A 27,738-nucleotide genomic window follows, 5' to 3' on the forward strand; every position below is an offset into this window, starting at 1 on the left:
AGATCTGGGTACCATGAGATTCGCGTGAGAGAGCAGGACATTCCCAAGACCGCCTTCAGGTGTCACTATGGGCATTTTGAGTTTTTGGTGATGCCGTTCGGGCTAACCAATGCCCCAGCTACATTCCAGTCCTGCATGAATCACATCTTCCACAATCACTTAAGGAAGTTTGTGTTGGTGTTCTTTGATGATATTCTCATTTACAGCAGGACTTGGGAGGAGCATCTCCAGCGCATTGAGACAGTGTTGCGCATATTGGAGGAGCAGCAGTTCTATGCCAAACTCTCCAAGTGTGAGTTTGGGTTGACGAAGATGTTGTACTTGGGACACATCATAGGGGTGGACGGAGTGAGAGTCCACGAGGAGAAAATCAGGGCCATCAGAGATTGGCCAGAGCCGAGGAACGTGACAGAACTTCGGGGATTCATTGGCATCTGTACTTACTACCGGAAGTTCGTCAAGAGTTTCTCACAGCTTGCTGCACCCCTGACAAATCTGACGAGGAAGGGCGCATTCAGTTGGATGGATACAGCGCAGCGAGCCTTCGACAGGCTCAAGGAGGTTATGAGCAGTTGCCCAATGCTTCCATTGCCGGATTTTTCGGAGCCATTTTTTTTGGAGTGTGATGCATCAGGAGAGGGGATCGGCGCAGTGTTGATGCAAGGAGGTCACCCTATAGCCTTTGAGAGCTAGAAGCTCCTTCCGCATGAGAGGTTGTATTCTATATATGACAAGGAGATGCTGGCCATTATGCATGCATTGGCCAAATTCCGACAGTATTTAGTGGGTAACAGGTTCAGGGTGAGTGTTGATCACAACAGCCTTAGGTTCTTTTTGGAGCAGAAACAGCTACAAGAGAGGCCGCAGAAGTGGATCAATAAGATCCAAGCGTATGACTTTGACATTGAGTATGTCAAGGGTAAGAACAACGTGGTAGCAGATGCCCTTTCACGTAGACCAGCCACATTGTCTCTTATGAGCTTGGACACAGACTGGAGGGCTCGATTCTTAGTAGAGTACTCCAATGACAGATTTGAATGTGAGGTTCTGGATGGGCAGGTAGCGAATAACAGGTACAGGGTAATCGATGAGATCATCTACTATAGGGACCATATCTTCTTCACTGAGGGATCTCAGCTCAAGAAGAAGATACTTCAGGCATCACATGATTCACCATTGGCCGGCCGTCAGGGGTTTACCAAAACCTACAGGGCCATTAGAGAGAGGTTCTCATGGAAGGGCCTCAAGGAGGACGTACCCCAGCATATCCGGGAGTGCGATATTTGCTAGAGGAACAAGGGGGAGATGAGCCATCCCGCAGGATTATTGCAGCCTCTTCCCATTCCGGAGGGGAAATGGGAGAGCATTTCGATGGACTTCATCACAGGGTTGCCCGTGGTACAAGGCAAGGATTGTATCTTTGTCGTCGTTGATTGACTGACAAAGTACGCACACTTTTTCACCATATCCGCACACTACACAGCAGCGCAGGTGGCCGCGCTGTTCTTCAGAGAGGTCTCCAGGCTACATGGTCTTCCTAAGACCATCATCAGTGACAGGGGAGCCGTTTCATGGGCGGGTTTTGGCAAGAGCTTTTCCGGTTGGTAGGAACGGAGTTGACACCGAGTACCAGTTATCACCCACAGACGAACGGGCAGACAGAGATAGTTAACAAGTGGCTGGAGGGCTACTTGCGTAACTATGTCAGTGTGCAGCAGCAAGCATGGCTGAAGTGGCTGCATCTAGGGGAGTACTGCTACAACACTACACATCACATGTCCATTGGTATGTCACCATTCTATGCTTTGTATGGATATCATCCTTTATCTTTTGCTGACGTGATGTTTGGTGCTAGCAAGGCTCCGAGAGCCAAGATTTGGATCCAAGAGAGTCAAGATATCCTCCGAGCTCTCAAGGATAATATGGCTACAGCGCAGAACCAGCAGAAGCTGTATGCTGACAGGGGTCAGGTGGAGAGACAGTTTGAGGTAGGGGACTTGGTCTACCTACGATTATAGCCATATCAACAGTCGTCACTGAAGCAGAAGGGAGCTGAGAAGCTCAAGCCCCACTTTTATGGGCCATACAGGGTGCTACGCAGGATTGGACAAGTTGCATATGAATTGGAGCTACCCCAAGGCAGCAAGATTCATAACGTTTTTCATGTATCATGTCTGAAAAAGGCATTGGGGCAGCAGGTGACAGTGACAAATGAGCTACCACCCACAGATGATGAGGGGCATTTGGTGTTGCAGCGAGAGGCTATTATTGATATCAGGGAGAGGCATCTGCGGAGTAGGACGGTCTGGGAATTTTTAGTGAGGTGGAAGAATTTACCAGATGAAGATGCCACTTGGGAGAGTGAGAAAATTTTGTAGCATCCATCACTTCAGTTGCTCGAGGACAAGCAACATTTTGCCGGGGGAGACTGTAATATTCCTAATTAGCCATGGCTAATTGGAATATTCGATTTTGCTCAATTTTGCCTTCTATAGTTATTTATAAATAAAAAAGGTGAGGAAAGGGGGGCATAGCTTACTTTTTGAATAAAGCCACTCCCTAGTAGCACAACGCTGTAACTTAAAAGGGGAGCCAAGGGGGCCAAAGGACCACGTAGATAAGGGGGAGCCAAGGGGGCCAAAGGACCACGTAGACACTTGGAGAGATTGCGCAGATGGAGAAGGAGCACGTGGCAAGAGAGAGGCTACGTTGGAGGAGGTGGGCCTTAGGGTTTTGAAAGAGGCCAACGCTATAAAAGAGAGAGGAGCCTCCTCATTTGGGCATTGGATTATGTTGCATTTGAGCTAGTCACTTCGACTTAGAGCACGCTGGCTGTTTAGCCTGTCTGCAGCACTGTTTAGTGCATCGAGTGTCTCCGTTCGAAGATCTCACCCTCAGCCCCGGGGGACTTCGAGTGCCTGCTCGGGCAAGGTAGTTTCATCAGCATTTTGCAGGAGGAGCGATTTTTGGAGTTGAGGAGGAACTGAGCATTTTGATGATTACGTAGTCTTTAGAGGGGAGGACGCAGTCTCTTTGGTAGGAGCTCCGGATTGGGTTTATGTGGAGGATTTGAGCTTGGAGATTGAGCAAGGGATCAGCCCTTGCATATTGGAGGATTTTGGCAGAGTCTCGGGTAGAGTTTTGGAGGATTCTCTTCAGGGGCAGTGCAGAGCCTTGAGGGATAGCGTAGATCCTCAAGGGGGTGATTTTCGGGGGTTAGCTATTTTAGAAAAGCTTTCTGGGCTTTTCTGGGTTTATTGAGCAGAGATTGATTCTAGAGTTTCAGCATTTTCTGAGGAGGGGAACAACCCCAAATCCTCACTTGATTCCAGCAGTAGCAGCAACACAGCAGTTCTCCGGCAGCTTGGATGCAGTTCAGAGAGAGGCCATTTCCTTACCATTCTAAGTGTATTTCTTCACTTGCCTTGTGCAAGTCGAGGTGCTATCTTTCTGATCACCTCTTGTACTCTTTCCATTACTCAGTATAATAAAATGGCTTAGCATTTCTCTCTACATTTCTCGAGTATCTGCTTATATTCTATGTATACATTATTGTATGTTGCACCACTGTTATTTTTTTTTATCTTTTTGAGCTCCCCGGCTACTATACCACTTGTGTGTTTTTCTCCTATACTCTTAGCCAAAGTCTGGAAAGGGCCAGGTAGCCTCCAGATCTCGTCCTCTTTTTAGAGGCGACATATTTGGTAAACGCCCTCACAATCCATCTTCCGTTAGAGTTTGCTTGTGTTTGAGGGATACCCCTGATAAGGGATATTACAATCAGTGTTGCAAACATCACAATTTTTTCGTTGTGCCGATATGATCACCGATTTTTTCGGCGATTTTTTTATTTTCAAAAAATCGCGATCTGATCGTTAAAAATCATGACCGCCTAAAACAACGACTTACAAATGCAATTTTGACGTTTTTTTGTCATTTTTTTCAGACAGAGGGCAAGAGTGAGAACTAAGGAGGAGGAAAAGTCATCTACAAGGGCAAGAGAGGAGAAAAGTGAAGGAATTTAGCATCCCAAGCAAGAAAAATTCAAGTTTGGACCAAGTTTCTTCAGTAAAGCATGGTTTTCAGCTATGGGCATCAAATTTGGACCTTTTTTTGTTTTTTTATTGTTTTTCCTTGGGTTTCTATCACCCATTTATTTTCAATGACTTTTTATTGGATTTGATTGTGTTTTTTCATTCTGTTGCATATAGTGGAGAGGGTTTATTTTGGTCAAAAAACAAAAACTTGATTGTTAGATTTATTAGTTTAATTTCTTCTTGTGCCCTAGTTTTTTTCCATCATTTTTGTTTGGGTTTGAATGTGTATTTTTTCCATTATTGTTGCATTGAGTTGAGGTTTTTTTTTGTCAAAAATTCAATATGTTGTATGTAAATTTTATTTTTATTTTAACTCGCAATTCTTCTTGTGCCCTAGGTTCAACTTCAAACTTCATCTTACATTAAAACTCAAGAGTTCAACAAAGTTACAAACATGCCAAGGAAATTGGACCCTCTGTGGGAATTTTGTGAACCTGATGGAGGGTTTGACAGATCAAACTTGACTTACAAGTTATGTGGGCATCATATGACAGGGGGGTATACAGATCAAAGTATCACCTTGCACAAATTCCTAGACATGATGTAGGGTCTTGCACAAATACAAATCCAAAAATCATCCAAAGAGCCTTCAGATCATTGGTAGAAATAGAGCAAACCAAATTGTCCAAGGCAGCTCTGAAGAGTCAACTAGCAAGGACTGAGAGTAGAGCGTCAGGATTGGGAGGTGAACATGAGAGTGGTACTAGTTCTACTTCAACATCAGTATCTACAACCAACCCTATAGTTGCCTCATCATTTTTTCTTCCTAGAACCACACATGGTTCACAACCATCTATCTCTTCAATTATTAAAAAATGGGAGAAAGAAGAAGCTGACAAGTTGTTGGGCAAGTTTCTTCTTTGGAGTGATATTCCTTTCAGCGTTGCAAGGAACAATCCATTTTTCCAGCTCGTGGTTGATATTATTGTTGTTGTTGGCCCAGGGTACAAGGTCCCTTCTTATGATGACTTTAAAGGGTGCATTCTTCAAAATGAAAAGGTCGACTGCACCAAGAGATTGGAGGAGTTTAGGGCATCATGGGCACACACATGATGCACTGTGATATCAAATGGTTGGAACGATCAAAAGGGTAGAAGCCTTATAAACTTCTTGGTTAATTGTCTCAAAGGGACAATGTTTATGAAATATGTTGATGCATCTGCACATATCAAAGATGCACGGTTATTATGTGATTTGTTGGATGTGTTCATTCTGGAGGTGGGTCCAGAACATGTTGTCCAAGTAATAACAGACAATGCTGCAAATTATGTTGTTGCTAGCTAGATGCTTTTGGAGAGGCATCCTACCTTATTTTGGACACCTTGTGCTGCACACTGCATTGATTTGATGTTGGAGGACATAGGAAAATTTCTTTTTGTCAAGGATATTGTTGAGTCAGCAAAAAGCATTACAAAATTTATATATAATCATGCATCTGTGCTTCATTTGAAAAGAACATTCACCAACAACAAGGAGTTGGTGTGCCCTGCCATTACACGATTTGCCACCAGTTTCATATCTCTTCAATCCCTCTTGAATTCTATGTGGGATGTGAAGAGAATGTTTCTTTCAGATGAGTGGCGTGCTTTGGCATTTAGCCGCAAACCAGAGGGAGAGGCCATATGCAGATTAGTTTCATACCAGGAAAGCTTCTGGGCGGGAGTGCAAGAGGTGTGCAGCATTACTGAACCTTTGGTAAAGGTTCTTCGATTAGTTGATGGAGACAAGCCCGCAATGGGCTACTTGTATGAGGCCATGGATAGGGCCAAAGAATCCATTCGGACCTACTATGATGATAAGGGAGATGAGGGGTTTCAGAAACAACTCCTCCTATGGGAAGTGATTGATGAGCGATGGAACAATACACTCCATCGTCCCATTCATACTGCAAGGATCTACCTGAACCCCGCATTTGCTTACTCATGTGGTTTCTTATTTGATGCTAAGGTCATGGATGGATTCTTCACTTGTGTTCAGAGGATGGTGCCATCTCCAGCAGAACGTGCAGAAATCTCCAAAGAAATGGAGATATACAGAATGGCAAGTGGCACATTTAACTTTAACATTGTTGTGGTTGATAGGAAGACTAAAATGCCAGGTATGTTTTAGTTTGTTTCAAATTTCATTGTCTCTTCAAGTTCATAACTTCGTACTTTGCTTCAACTTTCAAATTTCATTTTTTTCTTATGTTTTATCTTATTTGTTGTAGATGTGTGGTGGAGAAGCTAAGGTGGCAAGGTACCCAATCTCCGAAGGCTTGCCATTCAAGTGCTCAACCAAACATGTAGCTCCTCAGGATGCGAGCACAACTGGAGTGTATTTGAAAAAATACACCAAGTAGCGCAATAGGTTAAAACTTAAAATATTCCAAATTTCCAATTAATTTTTTGAATTCATTAAATAATATTTTTTTATAATTATTATTTTATTATTTATGATTTATTGATTTATGACCCTTGTACAGGTTGGAGTCCCAGCAATTTAATGACATGGTCTACGTCTACTACAATCTTCGATTGTGGGTTAGGCAACTTGAGAGGACACCTGATGTGGAGGCCATCTCATTGGATGGGATTGACACCACTGTTGCATGGAGGGTTGAGGGCGAGAGGCCTCTCATGGAGCTGGTTGTTGATTGTTTAGAGCAGGAAGTAGTGGAGGGGGTAGAAGAGGAGGAGGAGGAGGTGACAACAACTACCCAGGCTACCCATCTCACCAGTAGAGAACGTGGTCTACCTCCTATAGCTCCTGGTTCTTCAGCTTCTAGAGCATAGCAAAGTCCACTGCCAATTCCACTGCCATCTACATTTAGAGGGAAAGTTATTGCATTTTCTCGCAAGAGGGGCAGAGGAAACCAATAGTATAGTATTAGTTATTTGGTTCATTTCATTTTATATGACATTATGACTCATGATATGAGATACATTATTATATTTTTTGTTGATATTTTGAGGTTGAGTTGGGACTCAGGACTTAGTATTCAGGACATGATTCATTGTTATGTGTGATGTAACACTAGAAATGATATTACACATCTTATATATTAGTTCTTTTATCATATTTATGTGTCAATGCATTTATTTTATGTTGTAGATGCTTTAGATATTAAAAAAATTGAAAAAAATGAATATTTTTATATTTGTCGATTTTTTCCCGATTTTTACTGATTTTGTACCCTCACCGATTTAATCCCAATCGCGATGTTTGCAACACTGGTCTAAATCCAACCTCCCAAAACCGACCTCCAAATTCAGGACCTAGTATTCAAGACATGATTCATTGTTATGTGTGATGTAGCACTAGAAATGATATTACATGTCTTATATATTAGTTCTTTTATCATATTTATGTGTCAATGCATTTATTTTATGTTGTAGATGCTTTAGATATAAAAAAATTTGAAAAAAAATGAATATTTTTGTATTTGTCGATTTTTTCCCGATTTTTTCCGATTTCAGACCCTCACGATATAATCTCGATCACGATGTTTGCAACACTGGTCAGAATCCAACCTCCCAAACCCGACCTCCAAGAGGCCCTACACCCTCCAAGACTGCTCAAGAATACAGCCTGCAAAGATACCAACAAAATCATCCTCCCAGGCTCCGAAAAGTAGCAATCTCCCCTACAAGTGTTTCTCCCTACTCTCTCGGCAAAGACAAGTCTCAATAACTAAAGCTTCACCTCCCACGTGTGCACAAAATGTTGCCTTTGCGCTGGCCCAGGAAGTGTGAAAGTCACACTAAGTAGGAGCACTCTCCTTCAGCTCCAAAACTCCCCAAATTGACAGCCAAACTCCTATACCTCCTCTCCAGAATTTCTCCCGGCCGCCAAAACTCCTCTGAAAGATGCCACAAACAAACTTGGCCTCCCTTCACTGCGTCCTCCAGAAATACGCACCACCTAGAGATGATGAATGCAACTACTGGAAACCATAATGAGATCCTCTTCTAGGGTGGCACTCGAAGTCCCCCGAATAAAGGGTGAGCTCTCTGCTTGACGAATTCTTGCTAAATAGCAAGTGACTCGACTAAGCAGCTCGAGAAACCAAAGAAAAATTCGATATGCCAAAAGATGATGAAATGAGGAGAGATGCTTTCCTTATATATATTTTGTGGAGCACTTTTCCCTCCATTTTCCCTCCATCATGGGTCCCTAACTTAACCATCGACTTCCCCTCAATGCAATTCGAACTAGGGAGTGAGTATTCTCCTAGTGTGAGTGGTCCCCACGTACAACTTAACCACATCAAAAATAACTTCTATTAAGTCTAACCTCCTAATAAAATCGAATGGGCCCCATCATCTCCGAAATTGGCCCCAAAATGTAATAATTAATCTTGTTCCAAATTAATTTAGGAAGGGATGTGACAGTGCTCCCCTCCCAAATGTTGCTTGTCCCCAAGCAACTTCAATGTTGGATGCTCAAGTATGTGCTCACCCTTCCAAGTAGCATCCTCATCTAGTAAGCTCTTCCAATGCACCAAATACTCTCTGATGATGTTGCTTCTAAGCTTCCTTTCCCTGGTCTCCAAGATGGCCTCCGGTTCTAAAATCAGGTGCCCCTCATCATCAAGTGGAGGCAACTCCACAGCTGCTGTAAATTGTTGCCCCAACACCCTCTTGAGGCATGAAACATGAAAAATATTATGAATCCTGCTCCCTGATGGTAGCTCCAACTCGTAAGCCACCTCTTCAGCTCTCCTGATCACCCTCTAAGGCCCAAAAATCTCCGCTGCAGCTTCTCGGCCCCCTTCTGCTTCAGGCGTGGGATGCTTGTATGGCTGCAATCGAAGGTACACCAAGTCCCCTTCCTCAAAATGCCTCTCCACTTGATGCCTATCAGCATACATCTTCTGTTGATTCTGAGTTGTCTACAAGTTATCCTTAAGAGCCTTGAGGATATCTTGGCTCTCTAGGATCCAATCTTTGGCCTTTGGGGCCCTGCTGTCTCCAAAAACAATATCAGCAAAAGAAAAATCATCGTAACCATATAAAGCATGGAAATGAGTCATACCAATGGACATGTGATGTGTCGTGTTGTAACAATACTCTCCCAAATGCAACCATCGAATCCAAGCCTTTTGCTGCCCTGTCACATAGTTCCTAAGATATAGCCCTCTAACCACTGTTTCACCCTCTCTCTCTGGCTGTCAGTCTGTGGATGATAACTGGTGCTCAGGGTGAGCTCAGTGCCAACTAGCCTGAAAAGCCCCTTACCAAAATCCCCCCATGAATCGGCTATCTTGGTCACTGACTATAGTCTTAGGGTGTCTGTGCAGGCGAAAGACCTCCCTGAAAAACAACTCTGCCACCTGTGAAGCTGAATATCGTGTCGGAATGGCAAAGAAATGTGCAAATTTGGTCAGTCGGTCGACCACCACAAAATACAATCCTTCCCTTGTATTGAGGGAAGTCTGGTGATGAAGTCCATAGAGATACTCTCCCATTTCCCCCCAGGGATGGGAAGAGGTTGCAATAGTACTACTAGATGAGTCAGCTCTCCCTTGTTCCTTTAACAAGCCTCGCACTCCTGCACATGCCTCAACACGTCCCCTTTGAGGCCCTTCCAGGTGAAATGCTCTCTCACTGCCATATATGTCTTCCTGAACCCCTGGTGTCCAGATAAAGGAGAATCATGAGCTGCATGAAGGATGCGCTCCCTCAATTAGGACCCCGAAACCAAGAATATGCGCCCTTTCATCCATCACCTTGTAGCGCTCATCTGCATAGCTTCCCTCCAAGATCTCGCATGCTCGACGATCCTTGGAGTACTCTACTAATAGTTGTGCCTTCCAATCATGGCAAATGCTCATGAGTGAAAGACTTGCAGGTCTCTTGGATAGTGCATCCACCACCACATTGTGCTTCCCTCGCACATAATATCAAAATCGTAGGCCTGCACCTTGCTAACCCACCTCTGTTGCCTATCATTGAGGCCCTGTTGCCCCATGAAGTGGCGAAGACTGTTGTGATCCGTCTTCACCCGAAATCGGTTCCCCACCAAGTACTGTCTAAACTTGGCCAATGCATGCATTATGGCCAACATCTCCTTGTCGTATATGGAATACGACATCTCATGTGGTAGGAGCTTCTGGCTCTCAAAAGCAATGGGGTGCCCTCCTTGGGACAAGACTGCCCCTATCCCCACACCCGATGCATCGCACTCCAATGTGAAAGGTTGTGTAAAATTTGGAAGTGCCAATACCGAGCAACAACTCATCACCTCCTTGAGGCAATCAAATGTTGCCTGAGCTCCATCTGTCCATGCAAAAGCCCCCTTCTTAGTCAGATCAGTAAGGGGTGTTGCCAACTGTGAGAAGCCCTTCACGAACTTCCAATAATAAGTACAGATGCCCAAAAATCCTCTCAACGTTGTCACATCTCGAGGCTCTAGCCAATCCCGAATGGCCCGAATCTTCTCCTCGTGCACCTTGACCCCATCTGCGCCTATGATGTGCCCCAAGTAGAGCATCTCTGTCAGCCCAAACTCGCACTTGGACATCTTGGCGTAGAACTGTTGCTCCTCCAAGATACGCAATATTGTCTCTAGGTGCTGCAGGTGCTCCTCCCACGTCCTGTTGTAGATCAAGATGTCATCAAAGAATACTAGTACAAACCTCCTCAGCTGGCCTTTGAAGGCATGGTTCATGCACCACTGGAAAGTAGCCAGTGTGTTGGTCAACCCAAAAGGCATGACTAGGAACTCGAAATGCCCATAATGACACCTGAAGGTTGTCTTCGGGATGTCCTGCTCCCTCACCCAAATCTGATGATACCCAGACCGCAAATCTATCTTAGAGAAGTACTTGGCTCCTCTAAGTTCGTCCATCAACTCATCAATACGCAGAATGGGGTACTTGTTCTTCAGTGTCTTCTTGTTGAGGGCCCTTTAATCAATGCACATGCGGAGAGTCCCATCCTTCTTCTTCACCAGAACAACCAAAGAAGCGAATGGACTAGAACTCAATCTAATGTGGCCTAATGCCAATAGCTCCCTAATGGCCCTCTCAATCTCATCCTTATAGGCTTTGGGATGCCTATAGGGTGTAGTAATGACTGCCTGCACACCAGGCTCCAGCTCTATAGTGTGCTCGAACCCCCTGTCAGGTGGTTGTCCCGACAGTATGTCTCCAAAAACTACCGGATATCTATCCAGTATCACCTATATGTTTGGATGTTGTGGCTTGGCCTTCCCCCCAACCTCTGAAATCCTCAGCTCTACTACCCATGCTATGTCTCCATGCCTCAAATCGACCTCCATCCTGTAGGCCGAAATTGTTTGTGGAGGATACAAATGCATGCCCCGAAGAACCACCTACTTACCATCTGGCCCAGTAAACTCCATCACTAGTTGCTTCCAATCAGTGGTAACTTGACCAAGGGAATAGAACCATTGGACACCCAACACCACATTGGTGTCTAGTACATCCACCACGAAAAAGTGGTCTGTCATCGAATAGTTCCCCATGGTTACTGTAAGAGCGGGAACATATTGAGTGCACTGCATAGTCCTGTCTCCTGGTACTAGAACTAAAAACCCCTCAAACTCTATAGTGGTGATGCCCCTCCTCTAGACCATCTGAGCATCAATAAAATTGTGGGTGGCCCCATTGTCTACTAAAACTGAGACACGTTGCCCCTGCACCGTACCTCTGATCCTCATGGTCAAAAATTTGGGAATCCCGCACAAAGAAGCTACGACTCCCTGACTGGTGCAAGAGATGCTCCCCCATGTGGTGGTGGTGGTGGTGGTCCTCTCTCTGTTGGATCCTCGTTGTCTCCCCCACCAAGCTCCAACTCCCCCTCATCCTCCTGATCATTATCTAAGAAGACCTCGATGTAATGAGCCTTGCACATTGTGCATCGATGGCCTGGTGCCCACAACTCTTGACATGTAAAACCAGTGTTGAAAATATCGGTATCGGCAAAATATCGGCGAGGGTCCAGAAAATATCTTGTCGGCAAATATCGGCAAGCATAAAAAATAATTTTTTCAAATCTTTAAATATAGCCGATATTTTTCCGATATTTTCAAAATATCGCGATATTTTGCCGATATTTGCCGATATTTTGAAAATATCGCGATATTTTCTCGGCGATATATCGTTTTGCCGAAAATATCGCGATATTTCCGAATATCGCCGATATTATCAACAGTGTGTAAAACATAACTTCCTCCTCCTGATCCCTCCTGCTCTCATCATCCAACTGTCCCCGCGCTTGGGCTACTCTTTGTGTTGTGGGCACTTTAGTGTCACTTCCCTTCTATGGGTAGGGAGTGCATGGAGGAAAGGGTGCCCGGGTCTTGGGGATGGCCCCTTGAAAATCTCTCATATAGGTCACTGCCTCCAGAAGAGTAGATGGTCTGTGTGACTTCACTAGTCCCCACAGTGGCTTTGTCAATCCCTCCACAAATGTGTATACTCTCCTGGCATCCGACAAATCTGGCACCATGACTGATACCCTCAAGAACTCTGAAATATAATGCTTTGGATGTCCTGTCTGCCTAAGTTGGGTCAACTCTTTGAAGTGAGCCTCTGGATCACTCCGATCAAAACGCTCCACTATTCTTCGTGTGAAGTCCTCATAGGAAGTCACGTTGGCATGCCCCTGAGTGGACAAGCCATGAAACCACCAATCGTGTGCCTCCCCCTCCAAATGTAATGTGGCCATCTTGATGGCTTCTACCTTTGTCATCCTGTTGAGCTAGAAGTATGTGCCCAGCTTCTCCACCCAAGCACGTGCTGTGCACTTGGTAGTACCATTATAGGTGGGAAAATACATCTTCCCAATGGTGGGGTGCAGCTCATAATTTTGCATACCATGGCCTCCATAGCCCTTCCCCTTCTCATTCTATTTGAGTTGGCAATAATCTCTGAAAGATAGAGCCTCTTTGAAATCTGCTCCCATGGATTGCCACTCCCTGAAATGCTCTCCCATCAATGATGGATCCTCTCCTCCACCCGTTTCACCCTACGCCAAAGGTAGAAAAGAAGGTAAAGTGGCTCGAGTTGGCTCACTCGAGGATGGTCGTTGCGTAGTAGGTGAAAGGTGATCGAGTTGTTGAGAGGCCCCTGAAGTCTCTCCAAATATAAACTCTCGGTGAGTGCTCCGCTCCCGGTTCTGCATCTTGATCTCGTCCAGCATCTCCTTCTGCCCCTTTGCCAAATTGCTCAAGGCCTTCAAGAGACTATCGAAGGCAATTTCTTCCCTACTCTTGGGCTCCCCCATATCTTCTGCTACCACTGCCTTCCCACGATCCTCTATGTTTGGAGTAATCTCCAACTCCCTCTCCCTGCTCCAGTACCTTTGCCTCCTGTAAGTAATATTTTGTCAGTCCTCCTCACTCATAGGAAAGTTCCCCCATGGCTGAGCCAGAATTTGAGCTCTAATACCACTGTAATGTTCCAAACTTAAATAAACAGTGATATGCAAAGAAAAAATGATTTACAACACACAAATTTTAAACAATCAGCAAATGCTCATAAAAACTCTAGAAGTAAGAACCAACTGAGCCATTTTATTAATCAATGGAGCAAGTACAATAGTATGGAGGAATGCACCTAGGCGTGCCTCAATGGCAAGCGTGATAGAACCCAGGTGACAACACAATGATCACAAATGTTGGAAATGAATGCTCCTCTAATGCTCTGCGCTACCCAAAAAACTACACTGCTTGCTAGAAAGAAATTGCAAGAAACTCCACCTCCGATGCTCAGAAAATGCTGCAAAATTAACCCCAAGCTCCTTGACCAAAACCCAGAAAAACCCAGAAAGGGTTTGGTCTGAATCCAACCTCCCAAAATCGACCTCCAAGAGGCCCTACGCCCTCCTAGACTGCTCAGGAATACGGCCTGCAAAGATACCAACAAAATCCTCCTCCCCGGCTCTAAAAAAGTAGTAATCTCCCCTACATGTGTTTCTCCCGGCACAAACAAGCCTCAATAACTGAAGCTTCACCTCCACGTATGCACATAATGTTGCCTCTGCGCTGGCCCAGGAAGTGCGAAAGTCACACTAAGTAGAAGCACTCTCCTCTAGCTCCAAAACTCCCCAAATTGGCAGCCAAACTCCTATACCTCCTCTCTGGAATTTCTCCCAGCCAAAACTCCTTTGAAAGATACCACAAACAAACTCGGCCTCCCTTCACTACGTCCTCCAGAAATATGCACCACCTGGAGATGATGAATGCAACTATTGGAAACCACAATGAGATCCTCCTCCGGAAGAATGAAGATGAACCTCTCTAGGGTGACACTCGAAGTCCCCCGAAGAAAAAGGTGAGCTCTCCACTTGAAAAACTCTTGCTAAACAACAAGTGACTCAGCTAAGCAGCGCGAGCAACCAAAAAGAAATTTCATATGCCAAAAGATGGTGAAATGAGGGGAGCTACCTTCCTTAAGAAAAAGGTGAACTCTCCGCTTGAAAAACTCTTGCTAAATAGCAAGTGACTCGGCTAAGCAGCTCGAGCAACCAAAGAGAAATTTCATATGCCAAAAGATGGTGAAATGAGGGGAGCTACCTTCCTTATATAGATTTCGTGGAGCACTTTTCCCTCCATTTTCCCTCCATCGTGGGTCCCTCACTTAACCATTGACTTGCCCTCCATGCAATTCAAACTAGGGAATGTGTATTTTCCTAGTGTGGGTGGCCCCCACGTAAAACTTAACCACATCAACAATAACTTCTACTAAGTCTAACCTCCTAATAAAATCGAATGGGCCCCAACATCTCCAAAATTGGCCCCAAAATGTAATAATTAATTATGTTCCAAATTAATTTAGGAAGGGACATGACAGAATGGCACAACACCTAACCCTCTAATAGTCTTCTGACTCTTATCGCCAACCTTCACGTGCAATTTCGAGTCCCATTCAGTTAGAGTTTCAAAAAATTCCCACGATCCTATCATATGCTTCGACGCTCCACTATCAACGAACCATGCACCCTCATCAATGGTGCCCTCGGAGAAATGAGAAACCAGAGCAAAGTCTTCCTCGAATCTTCTTGAGAAGTCATCCAGCTCAACTGAAGATGTAGCAGCCATTGTTATCTCCTTCTTCTTCTCATTATCTTCCTTCTTCCGACACGGACACTTACATAATGACTATGCTCGCCACATGTATAACATTTCATCTTACTCAAGTCCTCCTTCGCTTTGCCCTTCATCTTTCCTGCAAGAGCCACGTTCTCTTCATTAGACTTCTTCTTACGAAGATCCTCGTCCTGCAATTCCTCTTGGATGAAGTCGTCCCATAACCTATTCCAATATGGCAACTTATCTCGAGCAACAATCCCTTTGATAAATGGCTTCCATTCCTCGGTGAAGCCCTTCAAAGCAATCCTCACTAACTCAAAATTTGGAACCTTATCTCCAATGGCAATTAGCTCATCACGAACTTGAGAAAGCCTCGTTAGATACGGAGCTACACCCTCACCATCCATCCTCTTGGTGCTCTTGAGCTTCTCTCTCAATACCAACAACTAGTTCTCGTTCTTATTCTAGAACAAGTCCTGAAGAGCCTTCCACATTTCTCAGGAAGTGTTCTCCAGGTTAGATGAGGTATCAAGTGATCCTTGACACCATATAGGATGATGAGCTTAGCCTTCGCATCCAACTCTTCATATACTTCCAACTCCTTAGGGTCTGTTGGTTTTTGAATCTCCTTGTCGACAAACTCCCAAATCTTGTTCACCAACAAGACTAGCCTGATCCTTTCCTTCTAAGGACTATAGTTGGACAACCCATCCAACCTATCCCCATATCTCATACTAGTAACCAACTTGGCAATGCTAATAGTCCTTCAAGAATAAGCAACCAACTCCCTCTTGAATTGTTCATTATGCACACTCTGATTCAACTGTCCCTTCAAAGTAGCTTTGATACCATGTTGGTTTTTCCTAGTACTTCAAATCAGGTCTATGTCTAATCACGATCATAAACACACTAAAATACACACAACTTCAAGCTCTTTACACAGCAAAAATGTAACAACAGCAAATACACAAAGCACACAAGAATTTGCTGACCCAAAACTTGTTTTTATTACTTCTTTAATAAAACAAACATAGGGCTCCCGTACTAGGGATCATGGCCCTTACAAAGCCCCGATACAAGGAAAACTAGGGCTTGAAGTCAACAACGTATCTGTCCAAACAACAAGAAACAAATCTTTGACTTACTTGTAGATGACCTTCACTTATAGCCCTATTAGTCCTCTTTTCCATGGTGTAACTGGCTATTGGAAATTGTAACTAGTTTCAGTCTTCATAATTGTCATTTGTCTCATATCATTCTTATGTATTGATCAAAAGAAGAAAGAAATTGTAGAAGAAAAAATGTTTATAAAGCATGGGTTTCATGCTTATGTCATTGATCTATTATGTCAAAGCATCCATTGTATGCTTCTAGGTTTTTATTGTGAGTCAAGGTCATTATTACATTGTAAAAGACCCTATTGGGCATTTGTATCAAAGTAAGAAATTATATTTTAGTAAATTAGAAGTGTCTTGAGGGCTCCAAAAGACAAGTTGGCCAACCTTGCTAAGTCAGCCTAGAGAGAGCTATTGGAACCTCTTAGGAAAGCTATATAAAGAAGAACTTCCACCTCCTTGAAGACACACATGTGCATAACTCTTATCTGATCTATGATCATTAAAAGGAAGTGTGAGAATGCTAGAAAAGTTGAGAACAAGAAGAAGGAAAGGACTGAAGGATCGATCTATGTTCTTTTGTTTGGACTTACATCAGCGAGAGACCCTGTATTCTTTGATATGATTTAGGCCCGAACTTGTAGAAGAAGAAAACAAACCTTGTCTCTAAGGCTAAAAGAACCTCTTTTTGGAAAATATCTTGTGTGGGAAGACGGGCTGGTCAACTTGATCTTGGTGGAAACCCTGGTCTATAGTTTGGTCTTGGAAATCTCCTTTGAAGTTAATTATAAGAAGGGAAGTTTTTGTGGGCTTTCCCCTTTTTGAAGGGTTTTGCCCTGGCTTGGAGCCTATATCTTGTGTTCATGTGATTTCTATTATTTTGGCATTTATTTGATGATGAGAACATAGGCATAGTAATGAAAAGAAAATCTTAATATATCACAAGTAAATGTCATGTGAGGAAAATGTTAAGTTAAAAATGTTGCCCTAATCAAATTCCAACACTGGCAGGTCCTTTGACACCTGTCTCACAAAGATATTGCACCTTCAATGCCTCTGCAGTCAGCTTCTGCTCACAAGGGTCTTTGCTACTCCAAATACCTTGCATGCATCAGCTCCAATAAAAGTGTGCTTCTCACAGTGAATCAACCCACCTATTCACTATATACTAGCCCTGAAACAATGTTGCCCAATCCATCATTCATGGACAGACTTCAACACTTCAACTCAGCAACCCTCTAATTGACACATAAGCCCTCACACCAGCAAATTCACCTTATCACAAGCACAGCCACCCTTCAACAGTGACTTTGACTTCTATTAAAATTTAAAACCAAGGTACTCAGCCCTCCATAGAAAACACCTTAAACAGACTTTTCTGCCTCCTTAAGTGACTCAGCCTACCCGGGTCCACATTGGCCATGTTCCTAGGGCTAGGGCAGCTTGCTGCCAGCCCTAATTAGGTGTTGCGGCTGCCTTAATTCCTCAGTCCAAAGAACAAAAAACCCTCTCTAGCTACAATCCTTGTAAGTATGCAAAAAAGTACACGAAGAAGCCTTCTTCTAGGCTACAGATGGACCTTCTACCCAACAGACAAACAAATGTGTCCTTCCTTAACCAATAACCAGTCCAGCGTCCTCTAGAACAGATGCTTGGTCTACTTGAAGGAAGATCTTCTCTTGTTGAAGCTAAATCCTTAAGGTCTGCGGCTCCTCCTTAGGTTGATATTGAACATAAAATCAATTGTTATGTGTGATGAGACCTCACCTAGGTCTCCTATATTTATACCCTTTCTAACTATTGGCTTAAGGGCTCTTAACTCCATTAAGGTGCCTCCACAACAATAACTAGAATAAACAATAATATATTTTGGGTCTTTAGCCCACACCTTTGGGCATAAATCCATTGCTTGGGTAATTTACCGAACGAAAGCTCATTTTGGTGGGTCAACTCCACACAACCTAGTACCCCTAGGGTTGTGGGAGTACCTCCTAAGCTACACATTTCAACAGGTGGGAGTCTTCATGATCCCAGCGGGAAACAAAGTGGTCCATTTTGCTTGGAGTTTGGGCAATGTCTCTAACAATCTCATAGAAGTTTATGTATTATGGCAAAGGACTCTATAGCAAAAGAAGAAGGATTGAAATCCATGGTTGCTTTAGTGCTAGTTATAGTATGATGTATCTATGATAAAGATGGCATCTTCAAGGGAAATCAAGCTCAACTCCCCCATCAAAAGAATCGAGATCCTAATTGGTCGCCTTCATCAAGATCTCTTCTTCCACATTAAGCGAGAGTTCGGTGACAAAAATGACCACTAGGCCAAGGTGGCCTCCACATTAGAACAAGGCATTTTAATTAAGAACAATGGTATATCTTGCCTGATTCCCTAACGAATTTAAATTTCTTCTTTCCTTGCACGCATCGATGGGCACTCAATCCAATAAATTTGCTAAATCTCCCTAGAATCAGACGGTGCGATGTGGTTACCCCTCACTCTCCACTCACTTCAACCTAGTCTACACATGGATATTCAATGCGGTGCCTTGGGCTCCCACAAGATACCTTGGATTACAAATTCGTCCGAATTCACTTGGTTTCATCTAGTGCATGTGAAAATTCCTGAATCTAAAACATCATAAACCCTTACTGCAAATATTGGTTTACAATCTCCTACTTGTTATTTACATTAACAAGTTATTTAATTGCATAAACATCGAAGTAAACACTATTTCAATCTTCACAAATATATAGATCATGCATTGAAATAAACTGAGACAATAACACAAGGGACACCGTTATTTTTGGACAATCGTCCCCGGAAAAACCCAAAGCGGGAAAACCAGTGCAACAGATATGAGGGTTTTATATTAAGCAGATTTCGTGAATACAACTAGGGTGCCAGAAATGGCTCACCCAACAGAGAATGTCCTCGGCAATAGTACCTCTATCCGGAGACAGATATTCTGACAAATCAGCCACTAATGATCAAACCCCACAATGACTCCAGCGGTTCCCTATGCTGGACAGTGAAGGCTGCTCCAAGCACTGCTCAGAAACTGCGTCACTCCTCCAGGAGCTGCGTCACCCTCTCCCGGCACAGAATCTGTTGATCTTCTCCCAGTCTGCCCCACAAAATCCCCTAGCACTGCCTCTAAAGCCCTCTACGACTTCTACGTCAGCCTCTACAGCCCTCTACGTCCTCTGCATCAGCTCCTACAGCCTTTGCGTCAACCCTTCTAGGGTTTGCGTTGTCTCTCCCGACACTGTGATGCCTCTCTGCTATGTATTCTTCAGCCTCGAATGAAAATCCCTTGCTGAACTACCCCTCGCTACAACTCTAATCACTAACTCGATTTCTCCAGCAAACCTCGCCCCAGATTATCGAATTGACTGATCTCTCTTGGTGTGTCTCCAACTGACCCTCAAGCCTCCTCTTATACTTTTCCTATTGATGAATCAATGGCCAAGATTAAGTCCCTAATCAACGGCTAAGATTAGAACTGGCTTGATCCTCGTCATTTAGAACTTTCTCACCCATTTTATATTAATACACATTAATATTTTTATTTTCCTAAATTTAGACTTAGGAACTCATTAAAAATATTAATTATTTTAATATCTCTTCATCCGGATGGAATTTCTCAAAACGAATTGGAGATCGCATGTGCCTTAGCATCTCTGCCAATTTTCATGGCTAGAGCACATCCGATGCTGCCAAAAATCAACTCCCTCTTAGCGAGGAATGTGCTCTAGTAATGCCTCACCATAGAAGCATCACACTAATCTTCCACATCGGTCCTCTGTACTGATGCTTGGCCTGTTGCCCTACATCCACTGCACTGTTGCTTCCTGTACTGCTGCCCATGACACTGCCACTGCCACTGCTACATCTGTACTGCAGCTCCCTCTCAACATGCTGCATCATGCTGCCCATAGCACTGCCACTACTAACTATTGCACTGCAACTCAGTTACCGAAAAGTAACTAACTTCACCCAAACACTGACATCTTGGTCAGTCTGGAAGCGTCGTGATGATGAAGCTAACTCTGTTGCTATCTTGTGCTCCCGCTACTGCCACTGCGCTGCTGCAAACACCTTTGTGTCTCTCGCATTGCTACAACCTCCACTACACTGCTACAGACTTTTGCACTCAAGCACTGCCTTGCTCCAAGTCTCCCCAACTCTTCTTTAGAGGCGCATGAGCACTCATGGCACAATCGTCATTAGTATTGACATCCTTCTTCGCCTTTGCTGGAGCAACCTTTGAGTCGGAAGCTTCACCCTTGCCTTTCTCCCTGGGGCACTGAGAGGCATAATGTCCCAACTCCCCACAGTTGAAGCACTTGACCTTGGAGATGTCTTTCTTCTTCCTCTTCAGAACCCCTTACTGTCCTGCAAATGCGAGAGTTGCATCCTCCTCCTCCTCCTTCTTGATTCAAACTCCCTTACCGCTACTCCCTGTCTTGGTCAATCTCCCGAGCTCTTCCTGTCGAAGACTTGCCCACATCTCCTCCCAACTGGGGAGAGTCGCTCTGCCCAAAATGCTTTGGACAAATGTTTCCCACTCCTCGGAGACTACATTCAGGGCAGTCCTGACCATGAACTCTGGATCCGGTGTCGACCCCATGGAAGTAAGCTAGTCCTGAATCCCTTATAACCTGAGAAGGAAGTGATCTATCTCCTCTCCTTTCTGCATCTGATATGACCTCAACTGATTTTCCAATAACATCTTCTACTGCGCGGAAGAGCCCTAATATAAGGTGGTTAGGGTCTGCCATATCTCCCTTGTTGTGTTCTTCTCAGCAATATGTGGTATTACATGATCCTTGACCCCGTCTACGATCATGCATTTCGCCTGGGCCTCCTCATACTTCTCATTAGCATCAGGGTCAATTGGGACAGCTACGGTTTTAAAGGCATAGTCCTTGATATAATGTTTATCCAGGATTGCCAGGATCCTGGCCTTCTAGACGACAAAATTGAAAGCCCCATCCAATCTATCCTGATCCCTCACTCTGTTTACTGCCATCTCTGCTCCTCTTCTCTAGACTCCCTCTGAGTCCTGATTTCCCTCTCTCCAATCCTCTAGCCAACTGTCGAATCACTCCTCTCCAATCCTCCTTTGCCGCTGCAACCCGAATTTAGATTTCTTGGCTAGAAATCTGTCAAAGTAGTGCTTCCCTCTACCTTGGTTCAGTCTCCTTAGACATTGTTCTGCACTCATAGAAACAGCGTCCCACCAGCTCCACAAATCAAAATCTGCTCAGCTCCCTTAGCCCTGGCAACTGAAGAATCTGAGCCCTTCTGGCTCTACGCAATCACAGTGAGAGTTGGATCAACTCCTCCTAGCCACTGCGTCAATCCTTCCTGGCTCAGAAACAGAGCTGACGCAGCTACTGCGTGGGCTCCTCCCAACTACTGCGTCTTCCTCTCCCGACTTAGAATGCTAACGCAGGGACTGCGTCACTCCTCTCGCCTCTTCAGCTCTGGAACAGCACTCTCTCTCGGGATAGCTGCAAATTCTCATATTTTCTCGGCTGATATCTTCAGTCACCTATGATCTGCAATCCCTCTGATGCCATGTGAAAACCCCTGAATCTAACACATCAGAAACCCCAACTGCAAACACTGGTTTACAATCTCCTACTTCTTCTTTACATTAACAAGTTATTTAATTGCATAAACATCGAAGTTAACACTATTGCAACCTTCACAAATATATAGATCATGCACTGAAATAAACTGAGACAATAACACAAGGGACATCGTTATTTTTGGACAATCGTCCCCGAAGAAACCCAATGCAGGAAAACCAATGCAGCAGATATGAGGGTTTTATTATTAAGCAAATTTCGTGAATACAACTAGGGTGCCAGAAATGGCTCACCCAATAGAGAATGTCCTCTGCAGTAGTACCTCTATCCGGAGACAGATATTCTGACAAATCAGCAACCGGATGATCAAACCAAACAGTGACTCCAGCTGTTCCCTATGTTGGACAATGAAGGTTGTTCCAAGCACTACTCAGGAACTGCGTCACTCCTTTAGGAGCTATGTCACCCTCTCCCAGCTCAGAATTTATTGATCTGCTCCCAGTCTGCCCCACAGAATCCCCCAACGCTGCCTTTGAATCCCTCTACGACTTCTGCGTCAGCCTCTATGGCCCTCTACATCCTCTGCGTCAACCCTTCTAGGGCCTGCTTTGTCTCTCCTGGCACTGCGCTACCTCTCTCTATGAATTCTTCAACCTCGGATGAAAATCCCTTGCTGAACTGCCCCTCGCTGCAACTTTGATCACTAACTCGATTTCCTCAACAAACCTCGCTCCAGAAAATCTAATTGACTGATCTCTCTTGGTGTGTCTCCAACTGACCATCAAGCCTCCTCTAATACTTTTTTTGTTGATGAATCAACGGGCAAGATTAAGTCCCTAATCAACGGCTAAGATTAGAACTGGTCTGATCCTAGTCACTTAAAACTTTCTCACCCATTTTATATTAATACACATTAATATTTTTATTCTCCCAAGTTTAGACTTAGGAACCCATTAAAAATATTAATTATTTTAATATCTCTTCATCCAGGTGGAATGTCTCCGAACGATTTCTGGGTCTTGGAGATCTCATGAGCCTTAGCCTCTCCACCAATTTTCATGGCTAGAGCACATCCGATGCTACCAAAAATCAATAGTGGAAGCATCTCACAAGTCTTCATTGAGGTCTTTTTTAAGATGTGCAACTTCCAAAGGGGCAAAAGCTCCTTCCGCTCACAGGCCTTAAGCTTTGAGCCTACCTTTAGGCTTGCTCTTTGGAGTTGGTATTTAGATTGGCCCCTCATGCAAGTTCTTAACATAGTCTTAACCAATGCTATTAAAACCAGTGGAATCAACCAATCCGACAAGTTTGTCTGGACCGTTTTAGGCCAATTCAGTATTGAACCGACCTCTTTTCACCAAAACGATTGATTCCATACATTGTTGTATAATACTAAATAAATAAATGAGGATATTTGCAAGCATAATATTTGACCCTAGGGTCTTGTTACCGCTCAAACTAGTAGGGGACCTAAAGGGGAAATGTTAGGCCAAGGACAACAAATGGAGACTTAGCCCACTGTCACCTCAACTAAGGCTCCCTTCTATTTATGGACTTTCACCGATGGGAGGAGGCCCGATATATTATGGAGTCACTGATGAAGGATAAATGGTTAAATCTGCTAAAAGGGTATTTTTATATTCATGATTTTTCCAGTCTGGAAAAAATTATTTTCACTTTTCTCAAAGTAGTCCCCCACGTCAAGGACTGGTGGGAAACCTACTGCGAGCAAAAGGATGAAAGTATGGGCTCACTATTTTCAGCTGCGCCCACTTGGAATTCATTCTACGATGCCATCAAGAAGCAGTACTACCCTGTCAAAAGCTATGAGGACAAATACATAAAGTGGACCACGCTACGACAGGGAAGGGACCAAGATGTGCCGGAGTTCACAAACATTTTTCATACCCATCGCACACAATTGGGTATCAAGGACTCTGAGCTGCATTTGGTACTCAAATATCGCGGCTGCCTACACAGATACATCCAGGACGAGATGGATTTCTTAAACATCTCCTCTCTCGGCACGGCGTACCGATACGCTGTCAAATCGAGCAGAAGTTTAAACAAAAGAAGCGAGACTTTGGATCTGCGAATCCGAAGAACAAAGGACAAAGCCAAGGCAGGGTGACCCAAGACAACCCGTCGAAACCGCAAGAAAAGAACAACACCACGAAGTCTAAGAAAGACACAGGAAAGTGGTGTGAGTTCCACAAGAGCCCCACTCACAACACGAGTGAGTATCAAACCAAGCAGTCACTGGTGGCCGAGTTGAAGGCTTCAGAATCAGATGTATGTTCCGACCCTGAGTCGGAACCCGACAAGGGGAATGGCAAAGGGAAACAGATCATTGATGCGGACCCCAGCGCCATTGTTGCCACTGCCAAGATCCAGACGAATGAGCCCGGAGATCTAGAGGAGGAGGAGCGTCTTTTCCACTCACAAATGTGGGTGAAGGGTTCGCTGCTGCAATTCATTGTCAACAGTGGCAGCCAAAAAAACCTCATTTCAGCAGAGGTCGTGAAGCGGTTAGGCCTACCAACTACACCACACCCGCAATCGTACAATATCGGGTGGCTTCACGAAGGACGAGATCTCCGAGTCCGCCAACAGTGTCGCCTTCCCTATAGCATCAAGCCCTTCACAGATGAGGTATTGTGTGATGTTGCACCTCTTGATGTTTGTGATGTACTATTAGGCCAACCATACTTATGGAGGTGAAATGTTGTGTATGAGTTAAGGCCTCGCGTTGTTATTATTTCTTTGAGTAATTCATTATACAAGGTATCGGAGGTAGCCCCACCTACTGCCACCTCTTTGATCATTGCTAAGAAATGCAGTAAGCTCATCTCCCAGACTAGGAAATTCATTTTCTATCTGGTTCGCTCCCAAAGTAAGGGGAAGATCGTCGCCACATCCATGACCCCCGCGAAGGGTTCCTCCACGCAACAGCAGCAGCAGATGGATATGGTCATGAAAGCAGACAGGAACATCTTCTCCTCACCCGCAAGGACACCGTTGCACTATCAGGTCAAGCATTCATTCGATCTGACTCCTAGAGCACCTCTACCCAACGGGTCGATATATTGTTGCTCCATTCTGGAAAATGCCAAGTACAAGCAGCGACATGATCAGCATCAGGTACCACACAAGTTTCAAGTGGGCGACAAAGTCTGGTTGCATCTGTAGAAAGAACGTCTTACAAGAGCCCATACCAACGCTGTGGGAAACAATGCTTTGGAGCACAACATTTCCCCATTTCTTTGTTTGCACCGAGTGTTCAATGTGGACAGCCCTCGACCATGCTTCCCACCATTACTGGACACATCAGAGGTTGCAGAACAACTTACCAAAGACCCAGCTCAGCAGAAGTTTCCTCATCTCAGGGAGGAACTCAACACAATGGGAACCATTGCTTCCTAAGGGGGGAGGAATGATCCAGGTGGATGTTGGTGGCCAGCCACCTAACCCACTTGGACCCCCACAACTGTATCTTTCAGTTTTTCAGTTTCCTTAATTGTAGCACAGTTTACTATTTTTAGCAGTTTTTCGGGCCCTGAACTTCCGAAACCGTTTTGAGGCCCTAAACGACGTTTTTTTGGGAAAACTAGGAGCAACATGGGTCCATAGACCGATGTTGCTCTACCCAAAGTTGTAGTCCTCGGATAGATCTTTCTAACGAGGTATTGTGCGCGTCAAACGGAAATTGTATGCCAAAGTTACGACCACGGGAAGTTGATGTACCAATTTATCCAAAACGGGGCCCATAGTTTGGCGTTTCATCTTCTAGGGTTAGGTTTTTGGATGTTTAGGGTTTTCCATTGTTTCTAAACAATAAATAGGTCTTCGAGCCTCATTATAACACAGTTCAGAAGCATGTAGCCGCCACATCTCTTCTCAGAGATAAGCTAACATCACCCTAGCTAGTTTATTCCCATTTCTGTTTGTAAGCATACTTCAGTATTTTACAGTAATAAAATGAAATATTATTTCTGTTGCATCTCTGTTTGTATGATTATCTCTATGATTTGTTGCGTTCCTGTTTATATCCGGATCAAGTAATAATATGCAAAATTCAAACAAGAAGGAAAAATTTAGTAGCCGCTGGCAATCAAAATGTGAACAATTTCATTAGCAAAATCAAAGCAAGAAAGTAAATGTTAAACTTAGGAGCATCCGAATTCAAGGAGATGGATTGCCGTACTTTGTAACGGAACCAACTATCATTGACTATAGGCAAATCTACCATACAAATTGAGTAGTCCAGTATTATTTAATGCTATAAAGTGACTATGGCCTGATAACCTCGATGAAAAATAGAATCTGAATTGAAATGAAGGAGGTGAGGCATCGAATAAGCCCTACTACTAAAATAAGTGAGGATTACAATGACATCTTCTAAGTTGCTAACCTTAAAGTTCCCTTCTATGGCTTCAAGCCTCAGTCATCTTTGCAATTATACAGAAAATTGACCAACCTTACCTAGAATTATCGGCACTTATATCACACACTGTTTCTGTTGACCTCCAATACCAAGCTGACAGGATTAGACTCTAGAGAGTCCTGGTGCTTATTCCAATTCCTATACCATCTAATTCCAACCTGTCTTCACTGTCCTGAGATCGAGAGAAACAGTAAAAATAACTTAAAAGTTGGCTACTTAGAATGTCAGTGGGATTCAGAAGTGGTGAAATAGGAGCGGAATTTTTGTATGAATTTCATGAATCAACAATTTGATTTGGTTCTTCCTTACATAATATTACAGCATCAAGACTATGGCTCCTGAAAGTGGGATTTTTTCGGGTGGATACTTTGGATCCCCACTGGCTCCCATGCGAGGTCGTGAAAGCAACCCTTTGGCTATCCTCTCGCAACTAAAATCTCTGTTCTGCCAAATCCCCTAAGGACTTGCACCTGATCCAACAACGATCGCAACTAGGAATATAAAACAAACACAAAGCGTGCATGCGTCCTATGGGAGACTTGAATCCTGGGGGTTTTAATATAAAACAAAGACAAGCGTGTTCTGGGGAAGACTTGAACCCTGGGGCTCTAACAGCGCCCTACTATCACCAACCAGGCGAGCCACCGTTTTACATAGAGTGGGTATTTTCAAGCCGTCAAAGCTAATAAATAGTTGTGTGGCGAAGTACGAGGAGAAGAAATTATATACCTGGGCTTCCGCTGCATCCATGACTATAGCCTTCTATCTCTGCGCTATTTGTAACGGTTTGTCTTCTTACCCAATTGGACTGCTGTTATTGAGAAAATTGCTACGTCTACTGGTGCTTCAACTTCAGTTGAAAAACTCCACCTTAAGAATCTTGATTCAACGTATCAATGCAATTCGATCCATTTCAACGCAAATTACAAGAACCAAATCTCTGTAATTACTGTTACGTTTTTCTTGGGAAGTGGGGGTAAGGGTTTTATCTGATTGATCATGTATATATAGTTACCTATAGATTAGGACGGATATTATATTGTATAGTGGAAGGTAGGCCAACTACCCTCCTACGGTCCCTCTTCCATTAAGGGCGATTCGTTCATGATAATACTACCTGAAACCCCAGTTACCGATTGTCCTAGTGTAAAAAAAAAAAAAAAATACTACCTGAAACCAGCAGGAGTGACAAGGGAACATCGAAGCGATGCTTTGTGGTTAATAGACGGTAAGTGTTCTTTTTGGATGTTCCATCAATAATTCGTAGAAAATACGTTGAACACTCTCATGAATTTCTATCAATTTAAGCATTGTTGCTCACTTGTAAATATAAAGCCAAGAAAATGGGTGACTTGATTTTCTGGAAATATTATACCTTGGTAATTTTAAAAGGCTTCACATTATTTAACAAGGACATTGTTCCGAATAAAGTAAAATCAAACTA

General features: G+C 43.9%; 1 protein-coding gene across 7 annotated transcripts in view; it reads right to left on the reverse strand.

Annotated features, from left to right (window-relative positions):
* Positions 1–27,509, reverse strand: part of PUX1 (plant UBX domain-containing protein 1) — a 408,013-nt gene extending 380,504 nt beyond the window's left edge. For 4 of the 7 annotated variants that reach the window (XM_089425156.1, XM_089425151.1, XM_089425150.1 and 1 more), the window contains exon 1: positions 27,465–27,509. In XM_089425156.1, the coding sequence (XP_089281282.1) occupies positions 27,465–27,494 (30 nt within the window). In that variant the 5' untranslated portion in view covers positions 27,495–27,509. Of the gene's footprint in view, positions 1–27,023; positions 27,433–27,464 lie in introns of those variants that run through there. The other 3 variants (XM_089425148.1, XM_089425154.1, XM_089425157.1) reach the window with 3 other exon arrangements.
* Positions 27,510–27,738: the final 229 nt, after the last annotated feature.

Source organism: Pinus tabuliformis, chromosome 6 (genome assembly GCF_031772625.1).
Source record: "Pinus tabuliformis cultivar Carrire ecotype Pingquan chromosome 6, CPIR1, whole genome shotgun sequence".
In the NCBI taxonomy this organism is placed as follows: domain Eukaryota; kingdom Viridiplantae; phylum Streptophyta; class Pinopsida; order Pinales; family Pinaceae; genus Pinus; species Pinus tabuliformis.